The sequence below is a fragment of the Pristis pectinata genome, chromosome 9 (genome assembly GCF_009764475.1).
Source record: "Pristis pectinata isolate sPriPec2 chromosome 9, sPriPec2.1.pri, whole genome shotgun sequence".
NCBI lineage: Eukaryota > Metazoa > Chordata > Chondrichthyes > Rhinopristiformes > Pristidae > Pristis > Pristis pectinata.
This window is the reverse complement of record NC_067413.1, coordinates 95335248-95359764: the sequence shown is the minus strand read 5'-3', so window position 1 is coordinate 95359764 and position 24517 is coordinate 95335248. Positions and strand designations below refer to the sequence as shown.

General features: G+C 46.1%; 1 protein-coding gene across 4 annotated transcripts in view; it reads left to right on the top strand.

Annotated features, from left to right (window-relative positions):
• The window catches only part of LOC127574270 (collagen alpha-1(XV) chain-like), a 226190-nt gene that overhangs the window by 90811 nt on the left and 110862 nt on the right, over positions 1–24517 (top strand). For all 4 annotated transcript variants that reach the window (XM_052023136.1, XM_052023134.1, XM_052023133.1 and 1 more), the window contains 4 exons: positions 1949–2023; positions 2126–2224; positions 18727–18907; positions 24391–24491. In XM_052023136.1, the coding sequence (XP_051879096.1) occupies positions 1949–2023; positions 2126–2224; positions 18727–18907; positions 24391–24491 (456 nt within the window). The remainder of the gene's footprint in view (positions 1–1948; positions 2024–2125; positions 2225–18726; positions 18908–24390; positions 24492–24517) is intronic.

The following is a 24517-nucleotide window of genomic DNA, read 5'->3' as shown; positions in this document are numbered from 1 at the left end:
CCATAGTACTGCTCATGGAACTGAACTCCAAGGACAAATACACACTTCTGGTCAGAGCATTGGGACGAAGGTTCAATGTTCACATTGTCTCCCTGATTAGTTTGAAAGAAGCCTTGAGGTGGAAGGGAGGGTGCCTGGCACCCCAGACAGGGGGCAGGAGGAATTAAGACCACAAGGGCCAGGACAGGGCGTCGGGGTTAGGGAGATAACAAAATGGCTGCCGCAGACGGGATGGTGGGTGAGAGGCAGATTCAGTCTTGCCATTGGATTAGAGTTGTGACTGGAGTTGGGGGGCTTTGGGAGAGTCCAGGAGGGAGAAGCCACGGGGGTACGTTTTGAATTTAAATGACCTTAGCTGAACCATGTTCTCATGGACTGTGATTTCCTGGGGGAGGCCTCCTTTGACTAGTGGGAACACAGGCCTGATCTGTGCAGTGAAGGTCTGTGCACGAGTGATGGGAGCTCACGAAGGGTCACTCACGGACCATGTAAAAGCATGGGTGGTGAACAGGTTGACTGCTGCTGCCCACACAAGCACACGGGGGTGATGGTAAATTGGTAAATTGGTTTATTATTGTCACATGTACCGAGTTACAGTGAAAAACTTGTCTTGCATACTGTTCATACAGATCAATTCATTACACAGTGCATTGAGGTAGTACAAGGTAAAACAATAACAGAATGCAGAATAACGTGTAACAGCTACAGAGAAAGTGCAGTGCAGGTAGGCAATAAGGTGCATGGTCATAATGAGGTAGATTGTGAGGTCAAGAATCCATTTTATCGTACTAGGGAACTGTTAAATAGTCTTATCGCAGTGGGATAGAAGCTGTCCTTGAGCCTGGTGGTACGTGCTTTCAGGCTTTTGTATCTTCTGCCCGATTGGATGGCGGAGAAGAGAGAATGTCCGGGGTGGGTGAGGTCTTTGATTATGCTGGCTGCTTTACTGAGGCAGCGAGAGGTATAGACAGCGTCCATAGAGGGGAGGCTGGTTTCCGTGATGTGCTGAGCTGTGTTCACAACTCTCTGCAGTTCCTCGTGGCCCTGGGCAGAGCAGTTGCCATACCAAGCCGTGATGCATCCACATGGGATGCTTTCTCCGGTGCATCGATAAAAGTTGGTGAGTGTCAAAGGGGACATGCCAGATTTCTTCAGCTCCTGAGGAAGTAGAGGCGCTGGTGAGCTTTCTTGGCCGTGGCATCTACATGGTTGGACCAGGACAGGCTATTGGTGATGTTCACTCCTGGGAACCTGAAGCTCTCAACCCTCTCGACCTCAGCATCGCCGATGTAAACAGGTGCATGTGCACTGCCCCCTTTCCTGAAGTCAATGACCAGCTCTTCTGTTTTGTTGATGTTGAGGGAAGTGTGGTTGTCGTGACACCATGTGACTAGGCTCTCTATCTCCTTCCTGTACACCGACTCATCGTTATTTGAGATCTGGCCCACCACGATGGTGTCATCTGTAAACTTGCAGATGGGGTTAGAGCAGAATCTGGGCACACAGTCGCAACTGTATAGGAACGAGAGTAGGAAAGTTGCATTCTGTGTGATCCATATGATATAGCCCAGGTCTCTCTTTTAACAAAAATATTTTCATTGAAATTCAATCATGCAGAGCACAGGAATGTTGTGCCACATGAAACGATTTGTAGGTTCTAGTCTGTAACTCTCATCCTGGTATGTTGAAGTGAACTTACTTTCTCACTGAATGGATAGTGGAGGCCCATAACACCATAGTGGCTTGCAAGATGATCCGTTCCACAGGCTGGTACGAGGAGGGTGTGACCACAGAGGATGTCTCTGTCGGTCTTCCAACCTTCCATGCTCTTTTCCAAGGGCAGTGGGTGGTGATATGGGAACAAAGGGAGGGCGAGCAATCTGCTGAGCATTATTTGGACTGGAACAATGCAATGTTTTTTTACTTTAATTTGAAACATGTTTTTCAGGGGTCCATCCAAGAACTGACAATTAAGTCAGACCCTCGAGCTAGTGAGGAACAGTGCTATGAAGCTGATCCAGATGTAAGTAATGGTTCTACCTCAGTGTGCCCCTCTCAACACTGAATCAACAGGCTTTTTTCAGCGCTGGATTTTCACTTGTTGACCTTGATTGTTTTGCCGCAGGGACCTTCTGGAGATGCCAGCGGAGACAGCAGCGGTCAGTATATTCCTCAGGAGCAAGGAGGTGTTAAACCCCAAATTCAGCATATTACTCCACGCCCCGTGAGTAGCAACATAGGGTTACTGTTCTGTTCTGGTCTCTTTTTCTTTTCTCTTGACGTCTTTGGCTCCTGTGGTTCGAGCTTTTGTTGTAGTTAAGCCCCAGCTTGCTTACATATTTAGGTAACTAAGGCATGGTATTGTGGTTGTAACACAGAGGCCTATTCAGCTAGTAGACTAAGAATGCAGAGAATGTGAACTCAAGGCAGCTTAAATATTGAGAGAACTGATTCCAGTAAAAGCTGTCACAATTGTTGTAAAATGTGCTTCATTCATACACTCCAAGATATAAAATGTAGAAGCAGGAGTAGGCCATTCAGCCCTTCATGGCTTCTTTCCCATTTAATAACACAATTGCTGATGTTTTACCCCCATACCACTTTCCTGCACTATTCCCATTTTCTCTAATTCCCATACTCTATCAGTCTTTGCCTTGAATATATTCAATGACCACCCTCTTGGGGAGAGAATTTCAACGATCCACTACCCTCCAGGTGAAGGAATTTCTTCTCATCTCTGTGCTGATTGGCCATCCTCTTAGTTAGTATTGGTATTGGTATTGGTTCATTATTGTCACTTGTACCGAGGTACAGTGAAAAACTTGTCTTGCATACTGATCGTACAGGTCAATTCATTACACAGTGCAGTTACATTGAGTTAGTACAGGGTGCATTAATGTAGTACAGGTAAAGACAATAACAGTACAAAGTGTCACAGCTACAGAGAAAGTGCAGTGCAATAAGGTGCAAGGTCACAACGACGTAGATTGTGAGGTCAGAGTCCATCTCATTGTATAAGGGAACCGTTCAATAGTCTTATCACAGTGGGATAGAGGCTGTCCTTGAGCCTGGTGGTACGTGCCCTCAGGCTCCTGTATCTACTGCCTGATGGGAGAGGAGAGAAGAGAGAATGACCCGGGTGGGTGAGGTCTTTGATTATGCTGGCTGCTTCACCAAGGCAGCAAGAGGTAAAGACAGAGTCCAAGGAGGGGAGGCTGGTGTCCGTGACGCGCTGGGCTGTGTCCACAACTCTCTGCAGTTTCTTGCGGTCCTGGGCAAAGCAGTTGCCATACCAAGCCATGATGCATCCAGATAGAATGCTTTCAAAAGTGCATTGATAAAAGTTGGTGAGTGTCAAAGGGGACATACCAAATTTCTTTAGTCTCCTGAGGAAGTAGAGGCGCTGGTGAGCTTTCTTGGCGGTGGCATCTACGTGATTTGACCAGGACAGGCTATTGGGGATATAACCACAGTAACCACTGGTGCTAGGCATTCCAGCTGGGGGAGGTGCCCTGCATTCATCCTGCCAAGCCCTGTGAGAATTTTGTGTTCTTCAGTGAGAATATCCCACATTCTGCTCAGCTTTAGAGGGTATGGGCCCAGTCTGCTTAATTTCAACACCACCCTATCTGATTCTTGACTGGGCCCATTGTGAGCCCTCTCCTGTGCTGCTGGCGATCACTGTCTGCCATGAGATGGGTGACATTTGATGTCTTGTGACAGCAATTTGTGAACTATCAATAGACAGTGTGCTGGTTTGGGGTTGAAACTGCCAGGGTCTACCAACGTGAGTGGATTTGTAGCCAGAGTTGGAATCAGTAGTGCTGACAACTCTGCTGTTTGTGCTTCAGTGGGTAGCCACGAGCTACCAGCTGCCATGGGTGGTGAGGAAGATCCAAAGCTAGTCATGGTCCTCCCTCTGAGGCTGCAGTTAATCAAAAGCAAACCACACTTGTTTTGACACGCTGAAACTTGTGTGGGGGCTCCCCAGGTTACAAATGACCTGACTTGGGAAAATCTGACTTTATGCAAATTCTCCCATACATTTTAAAGCATTTTTCAAGGTGGTAATAACAATGAGATGTTTCATGATGTTCATTAATGACGGATACAGTATATATTCCATCAGTTTGATAATGGGTAGGGTAAGAGTGATTACCGGCAGGCACAGTAGCGTAGTGGTTAGCATAACGCTATTACAGTGCCAGCAACCCTGGTTCGATTCCGGCCGCTGTCTGTAAAGAGTCTGTACGTTCTCCCCGTGTCTGCGTGGGTTTCCTCCGGGTGCTCCGGTTTCCTCCCACATTCCAAAGACGTACGGGTTTGGAAGTTGTGGGCATGCTATGTTGGCACCGGAAGCGTGGCGACACTTGCAGGCTGCCCCCCAGAACACTCTATGCAAAAGATGCATTTCACTGTGTGTTTCGATGTACACATAACTAATAAAGATATCTTATCTTATTATTCAATGGAATGAAAGAATTATAGCAAGTGTATGTTGAGCGATACAACATGGGTTACTACAGAAAATGGAAAAGTCGGCTCATGGACACTTCTCAGGAACAGGATAAGATAAGAAGTTTCATAGTGCATCTGAGACAGTTTACTGGTGGGCTCGGGCCTCCCCCTACTCTTTCAATCAACAGGTCTATCGCCTCATCCCGCGAAACAGAAAGGGAAAGAGGATTATACACTTCCCCAGCTTTAATTAAAAGCCTAACATGCGCAGATGTGTTGGTTTCCCTGGTGACCCAGCAGGACACTGGAGTCCACTTCACAGAGGGTCAAAAGGCCCAACGCTAATTTTCATCAGAGGTTACCAGATGTTCAGTATGATGTTAACGTCACAGAAAAAAGCAAACACCTCTGCAACAGACCACACTTTACACCCTCTGATCAAAATATATCGGGAGAACAGTGTTCCCAACTTAGCCTCTTTAACATTGTTGCTGAGCACTTTGACAGAACTCCTTGTCGTGGGAAAATTCTGTCTGTTCTGAATGCAGTTTCCCTCTGTTCTCCTGATGCTGTTTGAGACTCTTTCACATCTCTTCCAGGCAGAAGGTACCAAACTCTTACACTCTTCTAAACCACAGTATTTTTAAGGACCACAGTGCATTGACAACCAGAGTACAAGCTTATTTTGCATGTGTAACTTTATAATGAGCATTGAACCCAGGCAAGCATGTGCCAAACCTTGCTGAAAACAGAAACAGAGAACTCGTGAAATACTCAGCAGATCAGGCAGCATCTTTGGAGTCTCTCTCTGCCCCAGTAGGCAGCCTTCATTGCTGTGTACTTCCAGCATCTGCTGCTTTTAATGTCGGGTTTCAAGCATCTGCTGGATTTTGGATTGTTGATCGGCCAGGCCTAGGCCTATGGACCAAAGTCTCTGTCAGGGATCTCTGCCAACCTGGACACACCTGAACCAATCTCATTGCTCCTCCGCAACCTGGCTGAGGTGGTGAGGTCTCAGCACGGCCTCAGGTGGGGCAGTGCTGTGACTTCACCCCCCGACTGAGGGAAGGCGGAGCTGGGCCAGAGCTTTGCCTGCTGTTAGAGGAGTCAAGGATTTGATGACCATTAAAACCCTTAAAATTGAAGTAACTGATTTAAGCAAAGCAAACTTATTTTTCATAACTAAAGGTAATTAAAAACACAAAAATATATAGAAGTAATTAAAAAATCTGCAGGCCTGAATCCTCGTTGAACTCAGTAGGGTCTCCAACCTTGGCCCAAATCTGACCCAGGAGTTTATAAAAAAATTGAGTCCACCTCCACTACCAGCCCAGACAACACAGCTCAGAACTGAATCACTTGTTATGCAGAGAAAAAAACTTTTCTTCCTGTTAGTTCTGGTTCTTATGTCAATCACGGTTGTTCGAATCCCTGAGGCTTTGACCACTCTGCCATCGGCAATAGTTCCTAGGCCGATAGGAGTCAAAACGTCATATAGTATGGAAACAGGCCCTTCGGCCCAACCTGTCGATGCCGACCATCATGTACCCATCTATGCTAATCCTATTAACCAGCACTTAGTCCGTGGCCTTCTGTGCGTTGGTGATTCAAGTGCTTGCCTAGTTGCATCTCAAATGTTGCGAGAGGACCTGCCTTAACCATCCCTTCAGGCAGAATGTTCCAGATTCCAACCACCCTCTTGGTGAAAAAATTCTTCCTCAGATCCTCCCTAAACCTCTTACCCATTACCCCAAATCCTTGCCCTCTAGTTTTAGATACTTCCACTGTGGAGATAAGATTCCTACAATCTACCTCTCTCAGGTCCCTACTCAGCCTCCTCCCCTCCAATGAAAATAAACCCAGCCTATCCAGTCTCTCCTCAGAACTGAAACAACATCCCGGTGAACCTCTTCAGATTACTTTATTGGTCACATGCACATTGAAACACACAGTGAAATGCATCTTTGCGTAGAGTGTTCTGGGGGCAGCCCCCAAGTGTCGCCACGCTTCCAGCGCCAACGTAGCATGCCCACAACTTCCTAACCCGTACGTCTTTGGAATGTGGGAGGAAACCGGAGCACCGGGAGGAAACCCATGCAGACACGGGGAGAACGTACAAGCTCCTTACAGACAGCGGCAGGAATTGAGCCCGGGTCACTGACACTGTAATAGTGTTATGCTAACCGCTACACTACTCTGTCCTTGGTATAGCCTGGCAACCAGAACTGTAGCCTAACCAATATTGTACCATAACCTCCCTGCTCTTATATTTTATGCCCCAGCTAATGAAGACAAGCATCTCATATGCTTTCTTCAGTATCTTATCTACCTGTGATGCCCTTTCAGAGATCCTTGGACTTCTGCACCAAGGTCCCTCTGTTCCTCAGTACTCCTTCAGGCCATGCCATTCATTGTGTATCTCTTACCTTTATTAGTCCTCCCAAGTGCATCATTTCACATTTCTCTGGATTAAATTCTGGATGGTCTGCCAATATTACCAACTGATCAATGTAGCACGAGGCTATCACTTTCAAAAACACCGCTGATTTTTGTGTCACCTGCAAACGTATTAATTATACCACCTACAGTATATCATATCCAAGTAGTTAATACATATAAAACAAACAGTAAGGATCCCAGCACTGACCCTTCAGGCTTCCAAACACGAAAACTGTCACCATCACCCTCCTGTTACCAAGCCAATTTTGGATCCAGTTTACCAACGTGCCTTGAATACCAGGGATTCTAACCTTTTTCACCGGTCTCCCACATGAGACTTTGTCAAAGGCCTTCCTGAAGTCTGTGTCATCTACATTATCCACGCTGCCTCATCAATATGTTTTGTTACCTCTTTAAAAAAATTCAATCAAATTGGTCAGACAACATCTCCCCTAACAAAGCCATGCTGATTATCTGTCATTAGTGCCTGCCTTTCAAAGAGCCTGTGCCCTACTCAATGTAGGATCAGAATAGGAAAGGGACAATTCAGATGATGTTCACTGACTGATAGGTTCAAGGTAATTGCCTACAGCATGTGAACATATGAATTAGTAGCAACAGTAGACCATGGCCTCTCAAACCTGCTGTGCCACTTAATAACATGACTGAGAGCAAAATGTAGATGCCCGCTGTTTGATTTTTCACCCAACAAGATCATTGGACATCATTAGTAGTGAAAGTCTCTGGAAAATCCTCCACATGGCTAGGAGTTGGTCTTAAAAAGGGAGAGGATCTCACCAGTCCACCAGTCATCACCATTGTTGGTCACATGCTTCAGGCTGTGGTCAGGTTCTCCTACTCTAGAGAAGTCCTTATTGCCATGGAAGCATCCTCCAGAATCACTACGGCCAGCTCAGTGTTTAGCACACTGCAGGTCCCAGTGATGAAAAGGAAATCCTTCTGCAGAACAAGCTCAAAGTGTAAAGGGATGAAATATTGGGGGTACTGGAAATATAGAACATAGAACATTACAGCACAGTACAGGCCCTTCGGCCCACAGTGTTGTGCTGACATTTTAACCTGCTTTAATATCTATCTAAACCTTCCCTCCCACATAGCCCTCCATTTCTCTACCATTCATGTGTCTATCTAAGAGTCTCTTAAATGTCCCTGACGTATCTGCCCCCACAACCTCTGCCGGCAGTACATTCCACGCACCCACCACTCTCTGTTTAGAAAACTTACCCCTGACATTCCCCTTATACCTTCCTCCAACCACCTTAAAATTCCCCTCGTGTTAGCCATTGTTGCCCTGGGAAAAAGTCTCTGACTGTCCACTCGATCTATGCCTCTTATCATCTTGTACACCTCTATCAAGTCACCTCTCATCCTCCTTCTCTCCAAAGAGAAAAGCCCAAGCTCGCTCAACCTATCCTCATAAGTCATGCACTCCAATCCAGGCAGCATCCTGGTAAATCTCCTCTGCACCTTCTCTAAAGCTTCCACATCCTTCCTATAATGAGGCAACCAGAACTGAACACAATACTCCAAGTGTGGTCTAACCAGAGTTCTATAGAGCTGCAACATCACCTCGTGGCTCTTGAACTCAATACTCCGACTAATGAAGGCCAACACACCATACACTTTCTTAATAACCCTATCGACCTGCACAGCAACCTTGAGGGATCTATGGATGTGGACCCCAAGATCCCTCTGTTCCTCCACACTGCTAAGAGTCCTGCCATTAACCTTGTATTCTGCCTTCAACTTCGATCTTCCCAAGTGTATCACTTCACACATTCGGGTTGGACTCCATCTGCCACTTCTCAGCCCAGGTCTGCATCCTATCAATACCCAATCAAGAATAGGAAAACAGATATAATTAATGTTGAATTTGGAACTGCTACGTCTTTGAAAGAGCATGCATCCAGGAGAAAGAACGTGAGGGAAGATTGCAACTGAGTGGAAAACAACAGAATTTTTGCTTCTTTTTCTATCAAATTCACTGTTGTCTTTTGGGGCCTATTTTTGCAGAAGAGATGATGATCCAAAGCCAAAGTGGGGTGGTAATGAGCAAGTAAAGAAACAAATGCTGGGTCTCAGTGCTGTAATAAAAACATATTAAGAAACAAAGCCATCTTAAGCTAAATGGCCTGAAGCGTCACATAAAGAGCAGAGAACAGACATAATCTATGTCATTGATGCTCTTGTCACTGGTCCAGGTCACTTGAGACAATTGTCTCTTGGACAAATCGCAGAGAAGGTCTCCTTTGGCACGTTGACAACTGGAAAGTGATTCTATGGTGGACTGGAGAAGGGACACAAAGCCTAACTAAAATCCGCTCAGAAAGAAAATAGTCAGTGGGAATAACTTGCTCAAGGGCAGAAAGCATGGCAAAGAAACATCCATTGGATAGGAGGTTGTTGCAGTGTTCCTGCAGAATATAACCTCCAGTTCAAAAAAACATTCCAGAGGTCAAGATCCCCACCCTGGACTTCACTGTTCAATCTATGGACTCAGATTGCCAGCATTTCCTTCAATGTTATCAATGAACTCACTGCAAAAAGAGAGTTTATATTCCTGCTGACCTCTTTGTTACTGAAGGACGGATGACGGAAAATTTTCTTGTGATGAACTTAAGACAGAAAATGCTGGAAATTCTCAACAGGCAGCATCTGTGGAGTGAGGAAGCGAGTTAATGGGCCAGAGATTTCGGACCAGCGACAAACTGCTCACAGTCACCACTGACCTTAGCTGACGTGATTGGACAAAGACAACGTACAGCAGATTGCCAAATGGATCCCTTGCAGGAAGGTCACATGCATTAGCAGGAATTCCACAACCTAATGGGATCATGTTGGGGCTCCGAACAAGCCCTGCCCACAAACAACTAAGACAAGCTATTTCATCAAAGCTGTCAGATGCTCTGAATATTTCTGGCATTAAAAAATATGCAAGAACTACTAAAAACTTTAAAAACACTAAAATGTTTAAGAACAATCATAATTTTAAAAATGCATTTAAGCCATTCTTCTCCATGAAATGTAATGGTGACGTGTCCCTGTCACTGAATGTCCAACTTGGCTCAAAATGCTTAGATGGATTCCTCACCAGAAGTAATAGGAAGTTGCCACAACTTTGCAGTTCCTCGATGGACTCTGTGAGAATTTCATGAGGAGCCCAGTGTCAATCGCAGTAGAAAAACAGCAGCGAGAAATCGACCACGGTTTTGGAACTTTTTCATTCACACTCACAGAAATCCAAAGCTTCATTCAGTGACCAAAAAAAATGATCGTGGGAAGAAGTCAGCAGGTCAAGCAGCATCTGTGGAGGCAAAAGGTGTAAGTTGATGCTTCAGGTCAGAAACTTGCATCAGGACTGAGAGGGAAGGGGAAAGATTGCCAGTGTATAAAGTAGCAGTACAAAGGGGGGTGGGATAGAGACTGATGGATGATGGGTGAAACCAGATGGGGAGGGGATGATGCACAGGTGAAACCAGGTGGGGGGCCAGGGTGGGAGAGACGAACAAAGGGAGAAGGTAACTCAGTGGACGGGTGGTAGGAGAGCACCGAGGGTGTGTGTTACCTGAAATTGGAAAATTCAATGGTCATGCCACATCTGCAGCCTCTTTTGTCCTCATGATATGTGGAATTGTCGGCAGGAACATGGAGAGAGGTGCACATTTCCCCATTAAATCTGGGCTATCATTTCAGGTCATTGAGTATTCATCAGAACTGTACATTTGGTATGAAGAGTTTTTTAGGCAGGAAAACAACATGTAGAAGGTACAAGTGATCAGTGACAGAAAGGACCTTGGTGCAATAGGGTGGAGGGAAACATTCCTTGGACAAGCAACCCTTCTATCATTCAACCAATCCTGCCCTCTGTCAGAGATTTCTTTATTGCTTTTGTTCTTTTCCTGCTCCTCTTTTCTCTGCCTCTGTCTTTTATTAACCTGGAACATTATCTCTGTTTCTACCTCCACAGACGCTGCCTAAATTGCTGGAAATACTCAGCAGTTTTAGTTTTTTATTTCGGATTTGCAGTACCTGCAGTGTTTTGCTTCTACTTCTTGCGGCGAGTCTGATAAGTCAATGATGAGTTGGCTGCCGTTAACTCTGACAACACAGTACACACATCCCTTCATTGGTATGTTGAGGGATTAAGCCCCTCATAAATGGAGGAAACCATCGCTCAGAGTGGTGTTTCCAGCAAAGAACCCTCTGCAGATCCCCTCCTTATAATTTCCCAATCAGTTACATTCATTAACTGAAACTTAAGTGACCTTTTTAGGGAATAGTGCCTGCATTTGCAGTTTGGAAAACAAAGCTGGCTGTGTAGAAAGCAAGGGGCGCAACTACAGTGAGGCTCTTTGTGATTAACTAATCACCCCATCATCACGCTATATGACTCGGCTGGCCCAATGGTCAGATGTCTGGAAGGCTTCTAATTGGTAGCTAACTTAAAATATTTAAAGCCGTACTTCTCCAGTTTTTCTTCCACTTCAATCAAGACGACAAAAGCCTTGAAGTGTTGGAAGAAACCTAAATGGAATTGATGTACATCTTTAAAAATACACTCCACAGAAATCATTACAATGGGAAGCCTTATATCATAATTAATTAGGCAGAAATGCTGACAGATATATATTAATATAACAAGAAGAAAATGTTCGTTGAGCAGTGAAAAGATATCATTGAGCTTAGCGGCACTGAGACAAAGTACAAAAAGACCCATGAATGCCAAACTCGATCTGTGTTTTACATTCTGCTCGGCAACAAGTACCTTTCTGACTTTAATTATTGCCAGTCTAATCATGTGATTGCCCTCAAAATGCCTTCAGTTCCTTTTCCCACAGAAGCTCAATTCAGTTTTCCTTTTTCTTATGCTTCTCTGGTGGTTGTTTACACCGCTGTCTCCTCAGAGAGTGTGCCCCTGCCTTTCAAATCATGACCACTCTGCTCAAGAAAAACCCTCGACCCCAGTATCTGCGTAAGCTTCTCTGGTGGTTGTTTACACCGCTGTCTCCTCAGAGAGTGTGCCCCTGCCTTTCAAATCATGACCACTCTGCTCAAGAAAAACCCTTGACCCCAGTATCTGCGTAAACTACAGCCCCATCTCCAACCTCCATTTCCTCTGATGAGTCCTCAAACATGAGGTTGCCTCCCCAATCTGTGCCCATCTTTCTCAGAACTGGATCCTTGATTCCCTCCAATCAGGTTTCAGACCCCACCACAGACACCCGATGTAAGGTGTGACGAAGGTAAATCCGTCCTCATCCTTCCTGATACAGTTGGCCACACCACTCTCTTCTGACTGCTCTCTGCTGTTACCCAGCTGAGTGAAGCCACATTTGGCTTGTTCCATTCCTGTCCACCTAGCCCAAGCATCATCAACTCTGCCTTCTGCACATCCATATCTCTGGTGTTCCCCAAGAATCTATCCTTCACTATCGGCACCCAGCTGTTGCTCACCATCACCTATCTCAACCCTTTCACTGTGTCAAAATGCCAGACCGCTTGCTTAATGTCCCACACTGAATGATCAGAAATTTATTTGACCAAAATGTTGGGAAGCTAGAGTCATTTGTTATTGTTCCCTGCCACAAACTCTGCTCCCAAGCCCCTAATTCCATCCCCGATTATCCCCAAAACTGAAGCAGACATGGTGGGACTCTCTCCATGTTCCCAACATCATGGGCCGAATGGCCTGCCCAGTGTTGTACTGTTCTATATTCCCAACCTTCGCACCTTGTGGGCGGACACGGTAGTGTAGGGGCAGGCACGGTAGTGTAGGGGCAGGCACAGTAGCGCAGCGTTTAGCGTAATGCTATTGCAGCGCCAGTGACCCGGGTTCAATTCCGGCCGCCGTCTGTAAGGAGTTTGTACGTTCTCCCCGTGTCTGCGTGGGTTTCCTCCGGGTGCTCCGGTTTTCACCAACATTCCAAAGACGCATGGGTTAGGAAGTTGTGGGCATGCTATGTTGGCACCGGAAGCGTGGCGACACTTGCGGGCTGCCCCCAGAACACCCTATTGCAAAAGATGCATTTCACTGTGTTTCGATGTACATGTGACCAATAAAGATATCTTATTTTATTTGACCATAGGTTAAGCCCCAAACCACTTCCTTGTGATATTGCTAAGATCCATGTATCCACTTTATAACCTTGCTTGATTCCATTCCACTGTACTACATGTGCCACAGAAACACATTGTTTCCATTTTTCCCCATTCCCTCTTTGATGACTTTGATGTAAGGCAAATCTCTGCTGCAGTATCCTAACCCATACCAAGTCCCAGTGCCCCAAGGAATGCCTCTCTGCAGGCTGTGAATGTGGGAATGTGAACACATCCTGGAGTTCTCACTGTGTAAGGACTCCAGTGGCTCCGCCAAGATATGGTTTATCTGGAGTCAAGATATAGTTTAGTCAAGAAGGCAGAATAGGCTTATAGGGCAAATGGCCCACACTCTGAGTACTGGGAGAGATGCAATATAAGTAGAGCAAAACAACCCATTAATGGAGGCATCTGTTCTCAGTTGACTGCCCCACAGTGCCTTAGACTTTGTACAACACGTGGTTTTTATAAAGCCTTCTATAGGTAGAAATAGTAAGATAAAAATACTCAGAAAGCTTGTAGGTGTTGCCTGATCTCCCAAGTATTTCCAGGATTTTCTTCCTTTAATTGCAGAAAATATCAGTGTAAGGAACTGTTCAGTAAAGGCCTGTTGACTGTTACTCGTCAGAAGCAGAGATATTCTGGCAGAGGTGGTTGAGGGTGATGGTGAGTTGATATAAGGGCCATAATTCTCCCCACTTTGTTCTGAAATTAAGCTGCTCCTTTGAGCAGAAGGGCAGCAAGGGCGTGACCTTAAACCTGCTGATTTGAGCAGCATAGTTCCTGTTACAATGGTACCGTTAGTGAATGATAATCTTGACATCCCAATCAAACATGCAGGGCCAGAACAGTTTACCAGTGGCATCCTTGCACCATTATCAATGCACAGTTCTAGTAATTGGTAGTGAAAAGGTCAAACAAAATTAAGGATTGGTTAAAAAAAATCCCATTTTTCTGCAGTGGCCACAAGATGCTTCAGCAGATTTTGGGCAATGTGTGTGCTGGTGTTTCTGTGTCCTGGGCAACATCCATTCATAAAATAAGCACGTATAGAAACAAAGTTAGTGAGTGGTCATTTATAAAAGAAATCCTAATGGGTGGGCAATCCTGAATGGGAATCCTCATATCTTATTAATCATGATTCCGATATTTGGTGAATGTGACATGAAGATCACAAACTAACTAATCAGGTTAGAGCAGAGGACTGTGTCGATGGACGTGTGAGAAGGCTGCAGGGAAGTGTGTAGGGAAATGGCATTGTCTGAGAGCCAGCACTCAATGGGGTACACTGCCTTGTTACTTGGGATGGGGTACCCTGCCTCGTTACTTGTGGGATGGGGTACACTGCCTTGTTACTTGGGATGGGGTACACTGCCTCATTACTTGAGATGAGGTACCCAGCCTTGTTTTTCGGGGTGGGGTACACTGCCTCATTACTTGGGGTGGGGTACACTGCCTCGTTACTTGGGGTGAGGTACACTGCTTTGTCACTTGGGATGGGCTACGCCGCCTTGTTACTTGGGACAGGGTACATTGCTTGTTACTTGGGATGGGGTACCCAGCCTTGTTACTTGGGATGGGGTACACTGCTTTGTTACTTGGGATAAGGTACACTGCTTTGCCCTTGAATGTCTTGTGAAAATTTGGAGACCAGTGTTGCTCTCTAAATGCTGTATTATATTAATAAAATACATTTCCAGTGTTAGTGGAAAATGAATAACAGCAGAATGCCTTTCACTGTAGGAACCTCAACAACCTTTTAAACAAAGCTCAACTTCTAAAACCTGGTGCTTTTTTCCTTGAAAGTCAGTGCTGACTGGAATAGTTCAGTCACACACGATGACAACAGTCTGACAATAGAAGTTAAATGTACAGTGAGGAGGAAACAGTGTGTACGTGTAGTATTAAAAGACCAGGAGTATTGGAGTGCGAGTTCACGCTTCCATCTCAGCCATCCTCTGAAGTCTTTAAGTTCATTGTTCCAGACATTCATGGTTATAATTTAAATTGCATATTGCTGTGTTTTTAAGGGCTGTGACATGGAATATTGATGTTTTCAAAACACAGTTATTCTGTTTGAACACTGAGCCCGACAGCTCCCTCCAGGATGAGCACCTGTGCATCAGCTGTGTAGCTCTCACTTTAGTGTTTCCAGGTGAAACTCGACTTCAACAAAGCCATCCATTTCCCTGGTGCTCCGTCCCTGCAGCTGCACAATTTAAAGGATCACTCATGTACTTGACAGGGAATTCGGCAGACTGCTGCAGAACATCTGGAGGCTGCCTTCAGATTCAGGAGACTCCTGCTATTTACCCTTGTTACTTGGGATGGGATACACTGCCTCATTACTTGGGATGGGGTACCCTGCTTTGTTACTTGGGATGGGGTACATTGCCTTGTTACTTGGGATGGGGTACACTGCTTTGTTACTTGGGATGGGGTACATTTCTTGTTACTTGGGATGGGGTACACTACCTTGTTACTTGGGATGGGGTACATTGCTTGTTACTTGGGATGGGGTACACTACCTTGTTACTTGGGATGGGGTACATTTCTTGTTACTTGGGATGGGGTACACTACCTTGTTACTTGGGATGGGGTACATTGCTTGTTACTTGGGATGGGGTACACTACCTTGTTACTTGGGATGGGGTACATTTCTTGTTACTTGGGATGGGGTACACTACCTTGTTACTTGGGATGGGGTACACTGCTTTGTTACTTGGGATGGGGTACATTTCTTGTTACTAGGGATGGGGTACACTACCTTGTTACTAGGGATGGGGTACATTTCTTGTTACTTGGGATGGGGTACATTTCTTGTTACTAGGGATGGGGTACACTACCTTGTTACTTGGGATGGGGTACATTTCTTGTTACTAGGGATGGGGTACACTACCTTGTTACTTGGGATGGGGTACATTTCTTGTTACTTGGGATGGGGTACATTTCTTGTTACTAGGGATGGGGTACACTACCTTGTTACTAGGGATGGGGTACACTGCCATGTTCTGAGGGTTTCTGCGCTGCTCCCACTGGCTGTTCCTCATGAGCTGTGCAGGGCAGCAACAGAGGTAGGGCAGTCGTGCCCAGCCATCCCAAGGCAGGAGGGGAACAAAGTCTCCCGTCTGCCAACACTATCTCCTGATGAGTGTTCGGGAAGCCCTGCAGCGCTGGCAGAGACTAACCTTTTCCAAAGCCGTGGTGACAGAATCTATTCCCTTTTCCTGGAACCACTCCAGTTGTGTACCTAGGTCTGCAGTACCCTCACTTAAATCACCTACACCCTAAACTGATAGGAGTGCGGGGGTGGGGTGAGACAGGAGCAGGTAGGTGATAGGTGAAACCAGATGGTGGGGGTGGGGGGGGGGGGGGGGGGGGGGGGGGGGAGGGGAGTGAGTATGCTGGACAGATGGAGCCCGGTGGGGGTGGGGGTGAGGACAGGGATGGAAAGGTGAACAGAGGGAGGGAGGGCCTGGGGGAATTGGTAGGAGTGGGAATGGAACAACTCCCACCAGCTTCCCCCCCCCCCCCTCTTTTTTCACCATTTCCATCCTCCCCCCCCGCACCCCCCCCCCCCCCCACCTGGCTCCGTTTGCCCATCATTCTACCTCCGCTACACCCTCTCGCCGAAATCTGGTTCCACCTATCACCTACCAGCTGCTGTTCCACCCCACCCCCGCACTCCTATATACGGCCACTGCTCTGCCCAGGACCGCAAGAAACTGCAGAGAGTTGTGGACACAGCCCAGCGAGTCACGGACACCAGCCTCCCCGCCATGGACTCTGTCTACACCTCTCGCTGCCTCGGTAAAGCAGCCGACATAATCAAAGACCCCACCCGCCCTGGACATTCCCTCTTCTCTCCCTCCCATCGGGCAGAAGCCTGAAAGCACGTACCACCAGGCTCAAGGACAGCTTCTATTCCATGGTTATAAGACTATTGAACAGTTCCCTAGTATGATGAGATGGACTCTTGACCTGACAATCTACCTCGTTGTGACCTTGCACCTTATTGTCTACCTGCACTGCACTTTGGTAATAGTATTGGTATTGGTATTAGTTTATTATTGTCACTTGTACCGAGGTACAGTAAAAAACTTGTCTTGCATACCGATCGTACAGATTAATTCATTACACAGTGCATTGAGGTAGTACAGGGTAAAAACAATAACAGAATACAGAGTAAAGTGTCACAGCTACAGGGAAGTGCACTGCAGGTAGACAATCAGGTGCAAGGTCATAACAAGGTAGATCGTGAGGTCACGAGTCCATCTCATCGTACAAGGGAACCGTTCAATAATCTTATCACCATGGGATAGAAGCTGTCCTTGAGCCTGGTGGTACGTGCCCTCAGGTTTTTGTATCTTCTGCATGACGGGAGAGGGGAGAAGAGTGAATGACCCGGGTGGATGGGGTCTTTGATTATGTCGGCTGCTTTACTGAGGCAGCAAGAAGTGTAGACAGGGTCCATGGAGGGGAGGCTGGTTTCTGTGATGTGCTGAGCAGAGTCCAACAACTGTGTCTAGATGTATGCACAGATGCAATGAAAAACTTACTTGCAGCAGCATCAGATAAGCTGCATTCACAAGAAATATATAAATTAAACACAATTTTACAAGAAAGAACACAATTAAAGAGAAACAAACTGAGCATTCTCTCAGGGCAACTACAGCAATGGGTGCCTGGTGTTTTTTTGTTGTTTGAGGTCTGAGATGTCACATCTGTCTTATGCCGTTGAAGGTAGTGTAAGTGAGGTCCAGTTGAAGGTGTCAGAGCACTTACCTTGATATATTTTTTTAAGGTTACAGGACTGTCTAACAGTGCTGCTCCCAGATATCCATGAGGTAGGTTCTGCCACTGTTTCCTGCCACCTCCATTTCTGCTCTGAGTTCTCTCTTCAGAGAACTTGCCTCTTTGCTTCAGGTCAGACACAAGGATAACAAGGTCCGAATCACAGTGGCAGGGACTCACTCCCTTCCCTTCTCCACTTCTGCCGGGCACCTCCATTAACGCAGCAGCACACAAACAGCAGTGGTGAGGCTTTTAATGGCTGGAGCCCTGATGTCAGTTCATTCAGGAAAGGGCCAGTAGATGCAAGAAGCTGGAGCAGTAAATGTCGGCCGCTGTGCACACAGGATTGTTGCACGCTGAAAATTTACTTACACATTACAATGAGGATTGCGATGGAGCCTTTGTCCAGGTTACGCTGCAGGTTAACTCACCAGGATTAGTGCTCCTGTGTAGGAGATTCTCCAATAGCCTCATTCCAACATCTCCTCACTCTCCCACTGCCCGATAGCCCCTACACTGAATCTGCCTTCCTCACTATCCCACTGCCCGATAGCCCCTATACTGGATCTGCCTTTGTGTGTGCCATCCACCAACTCCATCAGTAGCTTTGGTCTAACTCACTGGAATTCCTTATGGCACCTCGGCCTCGCCACTTCCCTCTCCGTTAAAAACCTGTCACCAAGGCTTCCTTTCCATTTGTGCCTTTGGGCATCCAGCCCAGTCTCTGCGCCCCTGTCTTAGCATTCGTTTCCCAGCCAATTGCCATTTATGAGGCTCCCGCGTAAACATGTGCTGTTGTCCATTGATGGGTGTCGTGAGAGAAGCTTCCAAGTGTCTAACCTGAATTAAGTGGTGCATTAACCCTGTCCGCTCTGCTCCTGGCTAAAGGTTTTTATGTTCCATTTCCTTACTTTTCAGACAGTTGATAGAAATCTCGTCAGCGAACCAGTCAAGGAGCCTCCCACCGAAGCTTCTGTCACAGAGGAGATGGAGAGTTCCTCAGGTCTGCCAGACGCAGCCTTCCAGGAGACATCCACCTCAGGCACTTCTGGGGAGAGGCCATCGGAGGAAGGGCAAGACTTTGAAATAAAAGAGCGAGGTACCTTTATTTTCCTGACTTTAGAAGTCTAAAGTTGTTTTACTATAGTTCCAGTAGTCCCTTTCATCTTTGTAGGGCAATGCCTGGGATCTCTCTGGAATCCCTGCTGTAATTGAGTGGGAGAGTGCAGGAAACAGAAAAGATTTCTGGCATTGTCTTGTTACTCCCTCAGTACTACCCCTACCTCCCTCCATCCCTATTCAATCTTCCTCTGGATCCCACAGGGAACAGAACGGACTTTCCTTCCCCACCCAATCAACGTCAATGATGGGACTCTCCCTCCACTTAATGATGGCCATGCTCTTGGCTAAACTCTTCAGTGGGACATGGCTTCGGATATGCAGGGCAATTCTCCCCCTTAGATCCCATTGCCTTATTTGGTAACATCGGCCTTCCCTGGAAAACCTCAGTGAATCAGACAGGTTTTTACAACCATCCAGTGGCTATCCTTACCAAGGTTAATATTTTTCTTCCAGGTATCTATAGTTACATGCATTTAAATTCCACAGGTCCCACAGTTGCTGCGATTTATACTCATGCCTCAGGACAAGTGGTCCAGGCCTCTGTATACAAGTCCAGTAACTTAACCCCAACAATAAATAAAATCAGAAAATGCTGGAAACACTCAGCAGATCAGGCAGCATGTGTAGAAAGAGAAATAAAGATGATGTTTCGGGTCAAAGACCTCAGGATTTCAGATATCAATCATGTGTGTTTTTATTTATTTTCTTTTAACATGATTCCAGGCATATTGATATCAAGAAGGAGGAGATATTGGGACATTAAGGTGGATAAGTCCCCAGGGCCTGATGGGACCTATCCCAGGTTATTGAGAGAGGCAACAGAGGGGATTACTGGGGCCTTGACAGAGACCACAGATGAGGTCTCAGCGGACTGGAGAATAGCCGGTGTTATTCCTCTCTTTAAGAAGGGCAATAGGGACAAACCAGGGAATTATAGGCTGGTGAGCCTTACATCAGTGGTGGGGAAATTATTGGAGAAGTCTTAGGGACGGCATCCACTCACACCTGGAAAAGCATAGACTTATGAAGGATAGTTAGCACGGCTTTGTGCCGGGGAGGTCATGTCTTACAAACTTGATTACAAAGATGATTGATGAGGATAGGGCAGTGGATGTTGTATACATGTACTTCAGTAAAGCTTTTGACTAGGTCCTTCATGGTAGGCTGATCCAGAAGATTAAGGTACATGGGATCCACGGAGACTTGGGAGACTGCATTCAAAATTGGCTTGGCCATAGAAGACAGACCGTAGTGGTGGAGGGTGCTATTCTGACTGGAGATCTGTGACCAGTGGCATTCTGCAAGAATCAGTGCTGGGACCTCTGTTGTTTGTGATATTAGATATAAATGATTTGGGTGAGAATGTAGGTGGCTGATTAGTAAGTTTTCAGACAACACAAAAATTAGTGGATTGTGGATAGTGAGGAAGTTGTCAAAGGATTCAGCAGCAGGATACAGACCAGCTGGAAATGTGGGCAGAGAAATGGCAGATGGAGTTTAATCCAGACAAGCATGAGGTGTTGCGCTTTGGGAGATCAAATGTAGAAGGAAAGTCTACAGTAGATGGCAGGACTCTTAGGAGCATTGATACACAGAGGGATCTTGGGGTGCAAGTCCATAGCTCCCTGAAAGTGGCAAGACAGGAGTAGATAGGGTGGTAAAGAAGGCATATGGCATGCTTGCCTTCATTAGTTGGGGTGCTGAGTATAATAGTCGAGAAGTCATGTTGCAGCTGTATAAATCTTTGGAATATGGTGCGCAGTTCTGGTTGCCACATTACAGAAAGGATGTGGAGGCTTTGGAGGGGGTGCAGAAGAGGTTCACCAGGTATTGCCTGGGATAGAGAGTATGAGAGGTTAGACAAACTTGGATTGTTTTCTCTAGAGTGTGGGAGGCTGAGGGGTGATGCCTGATAGAAGTAGATAAAATGATGAGAGGCATACATAGGGTAGGAAGGCAAGAGTCTTTTCCCAAGGTGCAAATCTCAAATACTCAAGGGCATGGCTTTAAGGTGAGAAGGGGAAAGTTTAAAGGAAATATGTGGGGCAGGTTTTGACACAGAGAGTGGTAGGTGCGTGAAACGCACTGTCAGGGAAAGTGGTGGAGGCAGATACGATAGCAACACTTAAGAGGCATTCGGACAGGCCTGCGAACGGGCAGGGAATGGAGGGATATAGACTGTGTGCAGGCAGATGTGCAGTTTAAATTGGCACAGATATTGTGGGCCGAATGGCCTATTCCTGTGCTGTACTGTTCTATGCAGTCACAATGCCGCTGTATCCAACTTGATTCTGTAACTCTTAATACACTTGCCATGTAAAACTGTTTCAATCTGACCTTGATAAATTCTTTTGGTGGATGAAGCTCAAAGTGTCTCTTTCTGGCCCATCACGTCGCTCCAAGGTCCCATTCTTCCCTCCACATCCCTCAGTTATTGAAAAAACAACCCAGCCTCATCCCACCTTCCTGCACTGCTGTCACAACTCTTCAAATGGACACCTACGTACTGTTTAAATGGGATGAGGAAGATTTCTGCCTCTTCTGTCCTTTCAGGCAGTGAGTTCCAGAACCCGACCCCCATCTGGGTGAAAAACTATTCCCTCATTTCCTCTCTAATCCTTCTACCAATTACTTGAAATCTACGTCCCAGTTTCTGACCTTTCTGCATAGAGAAATAGAACCTTCCTAATCACTTTGTCAAGACCCTTCATAATTATACACATCTCATTTATGTCTCTACTCAGTCTCGTCTCTTCCAAAGAAAGCAATCCCGGCCTTTCCATTCTTTCTTCAAGGCTAAATTTATCCCAGTCCTGGCAACATCCTCAAAATTCTCCTCTGCATTCTCTCCAGACAGCCTTCTTGTAATGGTGGTGACCAGAATTGTGCTGGCTCCACAGCTGAGTCTAACTAGTGTTATACGCGTTTCTTGAATAATCTCACTGCTTTTATATTCTATGCCTCAACTAATAAAGGAAAGCATGTCATTTGCTTTTATTAATCAGCTTATTGACTTGTCCAGCTATCTTTAAGGATCTGTATGTGACGCTCCAAGGTCCCATTCAGAGCTACGCGGACTTAGATTAGGTCCTCGGTAAGGATAAGAAACTGCCTGGAGAGTGGACCAGTAATTATTAGCAGCTACAAGGGAATAGAGGGAACAGTAAATACAGCACTTGCTGTACAGGGAGCACGAGCACAGAGTCCTCGTAGCTCTGAGGTGAACCACTGATTTATCAAGACAGTCCTGCATCAAAGGCCTTCTGGATGTCCAGCTATCGGTGCTGTGAGTCTCCCTGGAGTTCTTCTCAGCTCCATAAAGTACTCAGGGACCTAAAGTGGTCAGGTTTCCAAATCAAAGCAAGTTGCAAGGGCCAGTCGAATTGGAATGTGTTGGGCAAAGTTAGTCCATAGAATAAACCGATATCGATATAGAGAAGAGGATTGGCTGGTCAGGAAAGGTCATCAAGTCCATCTTCGGCATCTGACGACCATATGATATGACAGTATCGAGAGTTTTTTCACACTTCTTGCAACACAGAAGGAGGACATTGAGCCCATCATGTCTGTGCTGGCACATAGCATTTCTATCTGCGCCATTCCCCAGTTATTCTATTCTCTCTCATATGCTTCCCAACTCTGCCCTGATCCTCCGATCACCTACCTACGCCAGGGGTAATCTACAGTAGCCAGTTAACCTACCAAGCCACATATCTTTGGGATATGGGAAAAAACCTGAGCACCCAGGGGAAACCCACACAGTCACAGAGAGAGCGTGCAAACTCCACACAGACAACACTGGGAGATCAGGGCCACATGAGGCATCAGCACTACCTGCCGTGCAACTTTACTGCCCAATGGTTGAATAACGACTGCAATCAATCTCTACCAATTTGCCTGCACAGAGAAAGATGACCTAAGGAAATCTTTAGTAACTGAGAAGTCCTGGAAGCAGAGGTCCATAGTCACTCCCAAGACTCCCACTTGAGATATAGAAGCAGGAGCAGGCAATTTATCTCCTTGCCGCTGCTCCTCCATTTGTTAAGGTTACGGCTGATTTTTCGACCTTTGCATCCAGTCCTAACCATGCATCCCTCGAGTCCCATAAGATTCAAAAATCTATTGCTCTCTGATATCCCGTGCACCATCTGAAATTCCTCTTCCCAAAATAACCAAAGTGTACGAAACACCACACAGCAGGAGGAAAAATAAACACCTCATGTACTTCATGAATGGTGTTGAGATAGTCACGGAGGAAACTGAAAGAGACCGGAGCCTAAACAGGACTGGACTCGATGCCCAATATATCCAGTTGCATCCAGCAGAGGCAGCAGAATTCTGATCTATGTGGGCAAGCAAGTCTGACGATCAAACTGCACAGCATTCCATCAAACCACACCTTAAACAGTGATCTCCTTTGCACTTTTTCTCTGTTCATCTTCCTCTGTGCCTCTTGCAAGGATTGTTCACTCAATGCCAGCGGGCATGCATTCAAGGTGAGAAGGGGTAGGTTCAGAACAGGCATAAGGGGTACGTGTTTTACTCAGAGAGTGGTGGATGCCTGGAACGTGTTGCCTGATAGGGTGGTAGAGGCAAATTCATTGGGCGCTTTTAAGAGGAGCTTGGATGGACACATGAATAAGAGGAAAATGGAGGGATATGGACATTCTGTAGGTAGGAGGAAATAGCTATGCCAGCACAATATTGTGGGCCGAAGAGCCTGTTCTGTGCTCTACTGTTCTATGTTCTAATGAGCATGGGCGCTCTCCCTTCACATCCTGTCCTGTGTCGCTCCCGGGCACAATAGCTCTTGTCATTGGGCATTACACTGGCCACCTCGCTTGGAGAGGTCTCAGAGACCCAAGGCCAGGCCATCAAAAGGACTGGGCTGAATGCCATGGAGAGTACTTGCCTCAGCCTGGCATCATGTCCATCACTGGAGCAGGAGGGAGGAGACTTAGCGTTTCAAACATGCCATTTGTGGGATTTATTTCTGCAGCCTGCTCAGCTTCAATCCTGAATGATTCTCATTGTGTTTTCAGCAAAAACATTAATGCAACTAGCTGTACTAGGAAATTAGTTTGTTTATTATTCTGGAATCAGAATCAGGTTTATTATCACTGACTTATATGACGTGAAATTTGTTGTTTTGCAGCAGCAGTACAGTGCAAAGACATAAAATTACTATAAATTACAAAATAAATATATAGATGAAAAAAATAACAAAGTAGTGTTCATTGGTTCGTGGACCATTCAGAAATCTGATGGCGGAGGCGAAGAAGCTTTTCCTGAGTCTTTGAGTGTGGGTCTTCATGCTCCTGTACCTCCTCCCCGATGGTAGTAACAAGAAGAGGGCATTAATTCTAATTTGCAAAAGTAGACCGTACATCAAAGGAAATGCTCTCACCTTTGCACAGCTGTCACTTTTCAATGCTAATTTTCTGATGAACTTGTGTCTAGCTCCCAGTCTGAGTGCTGAAAAGGAAGACCAGAGTCTATCAGGACTTAAAGGAGAAGTTGGATCTGGAAGTGAAGCTCTTCACAGTGAAAGAGGCACAAAGGTAAGTTGCTAACCTGGGCAATAGGA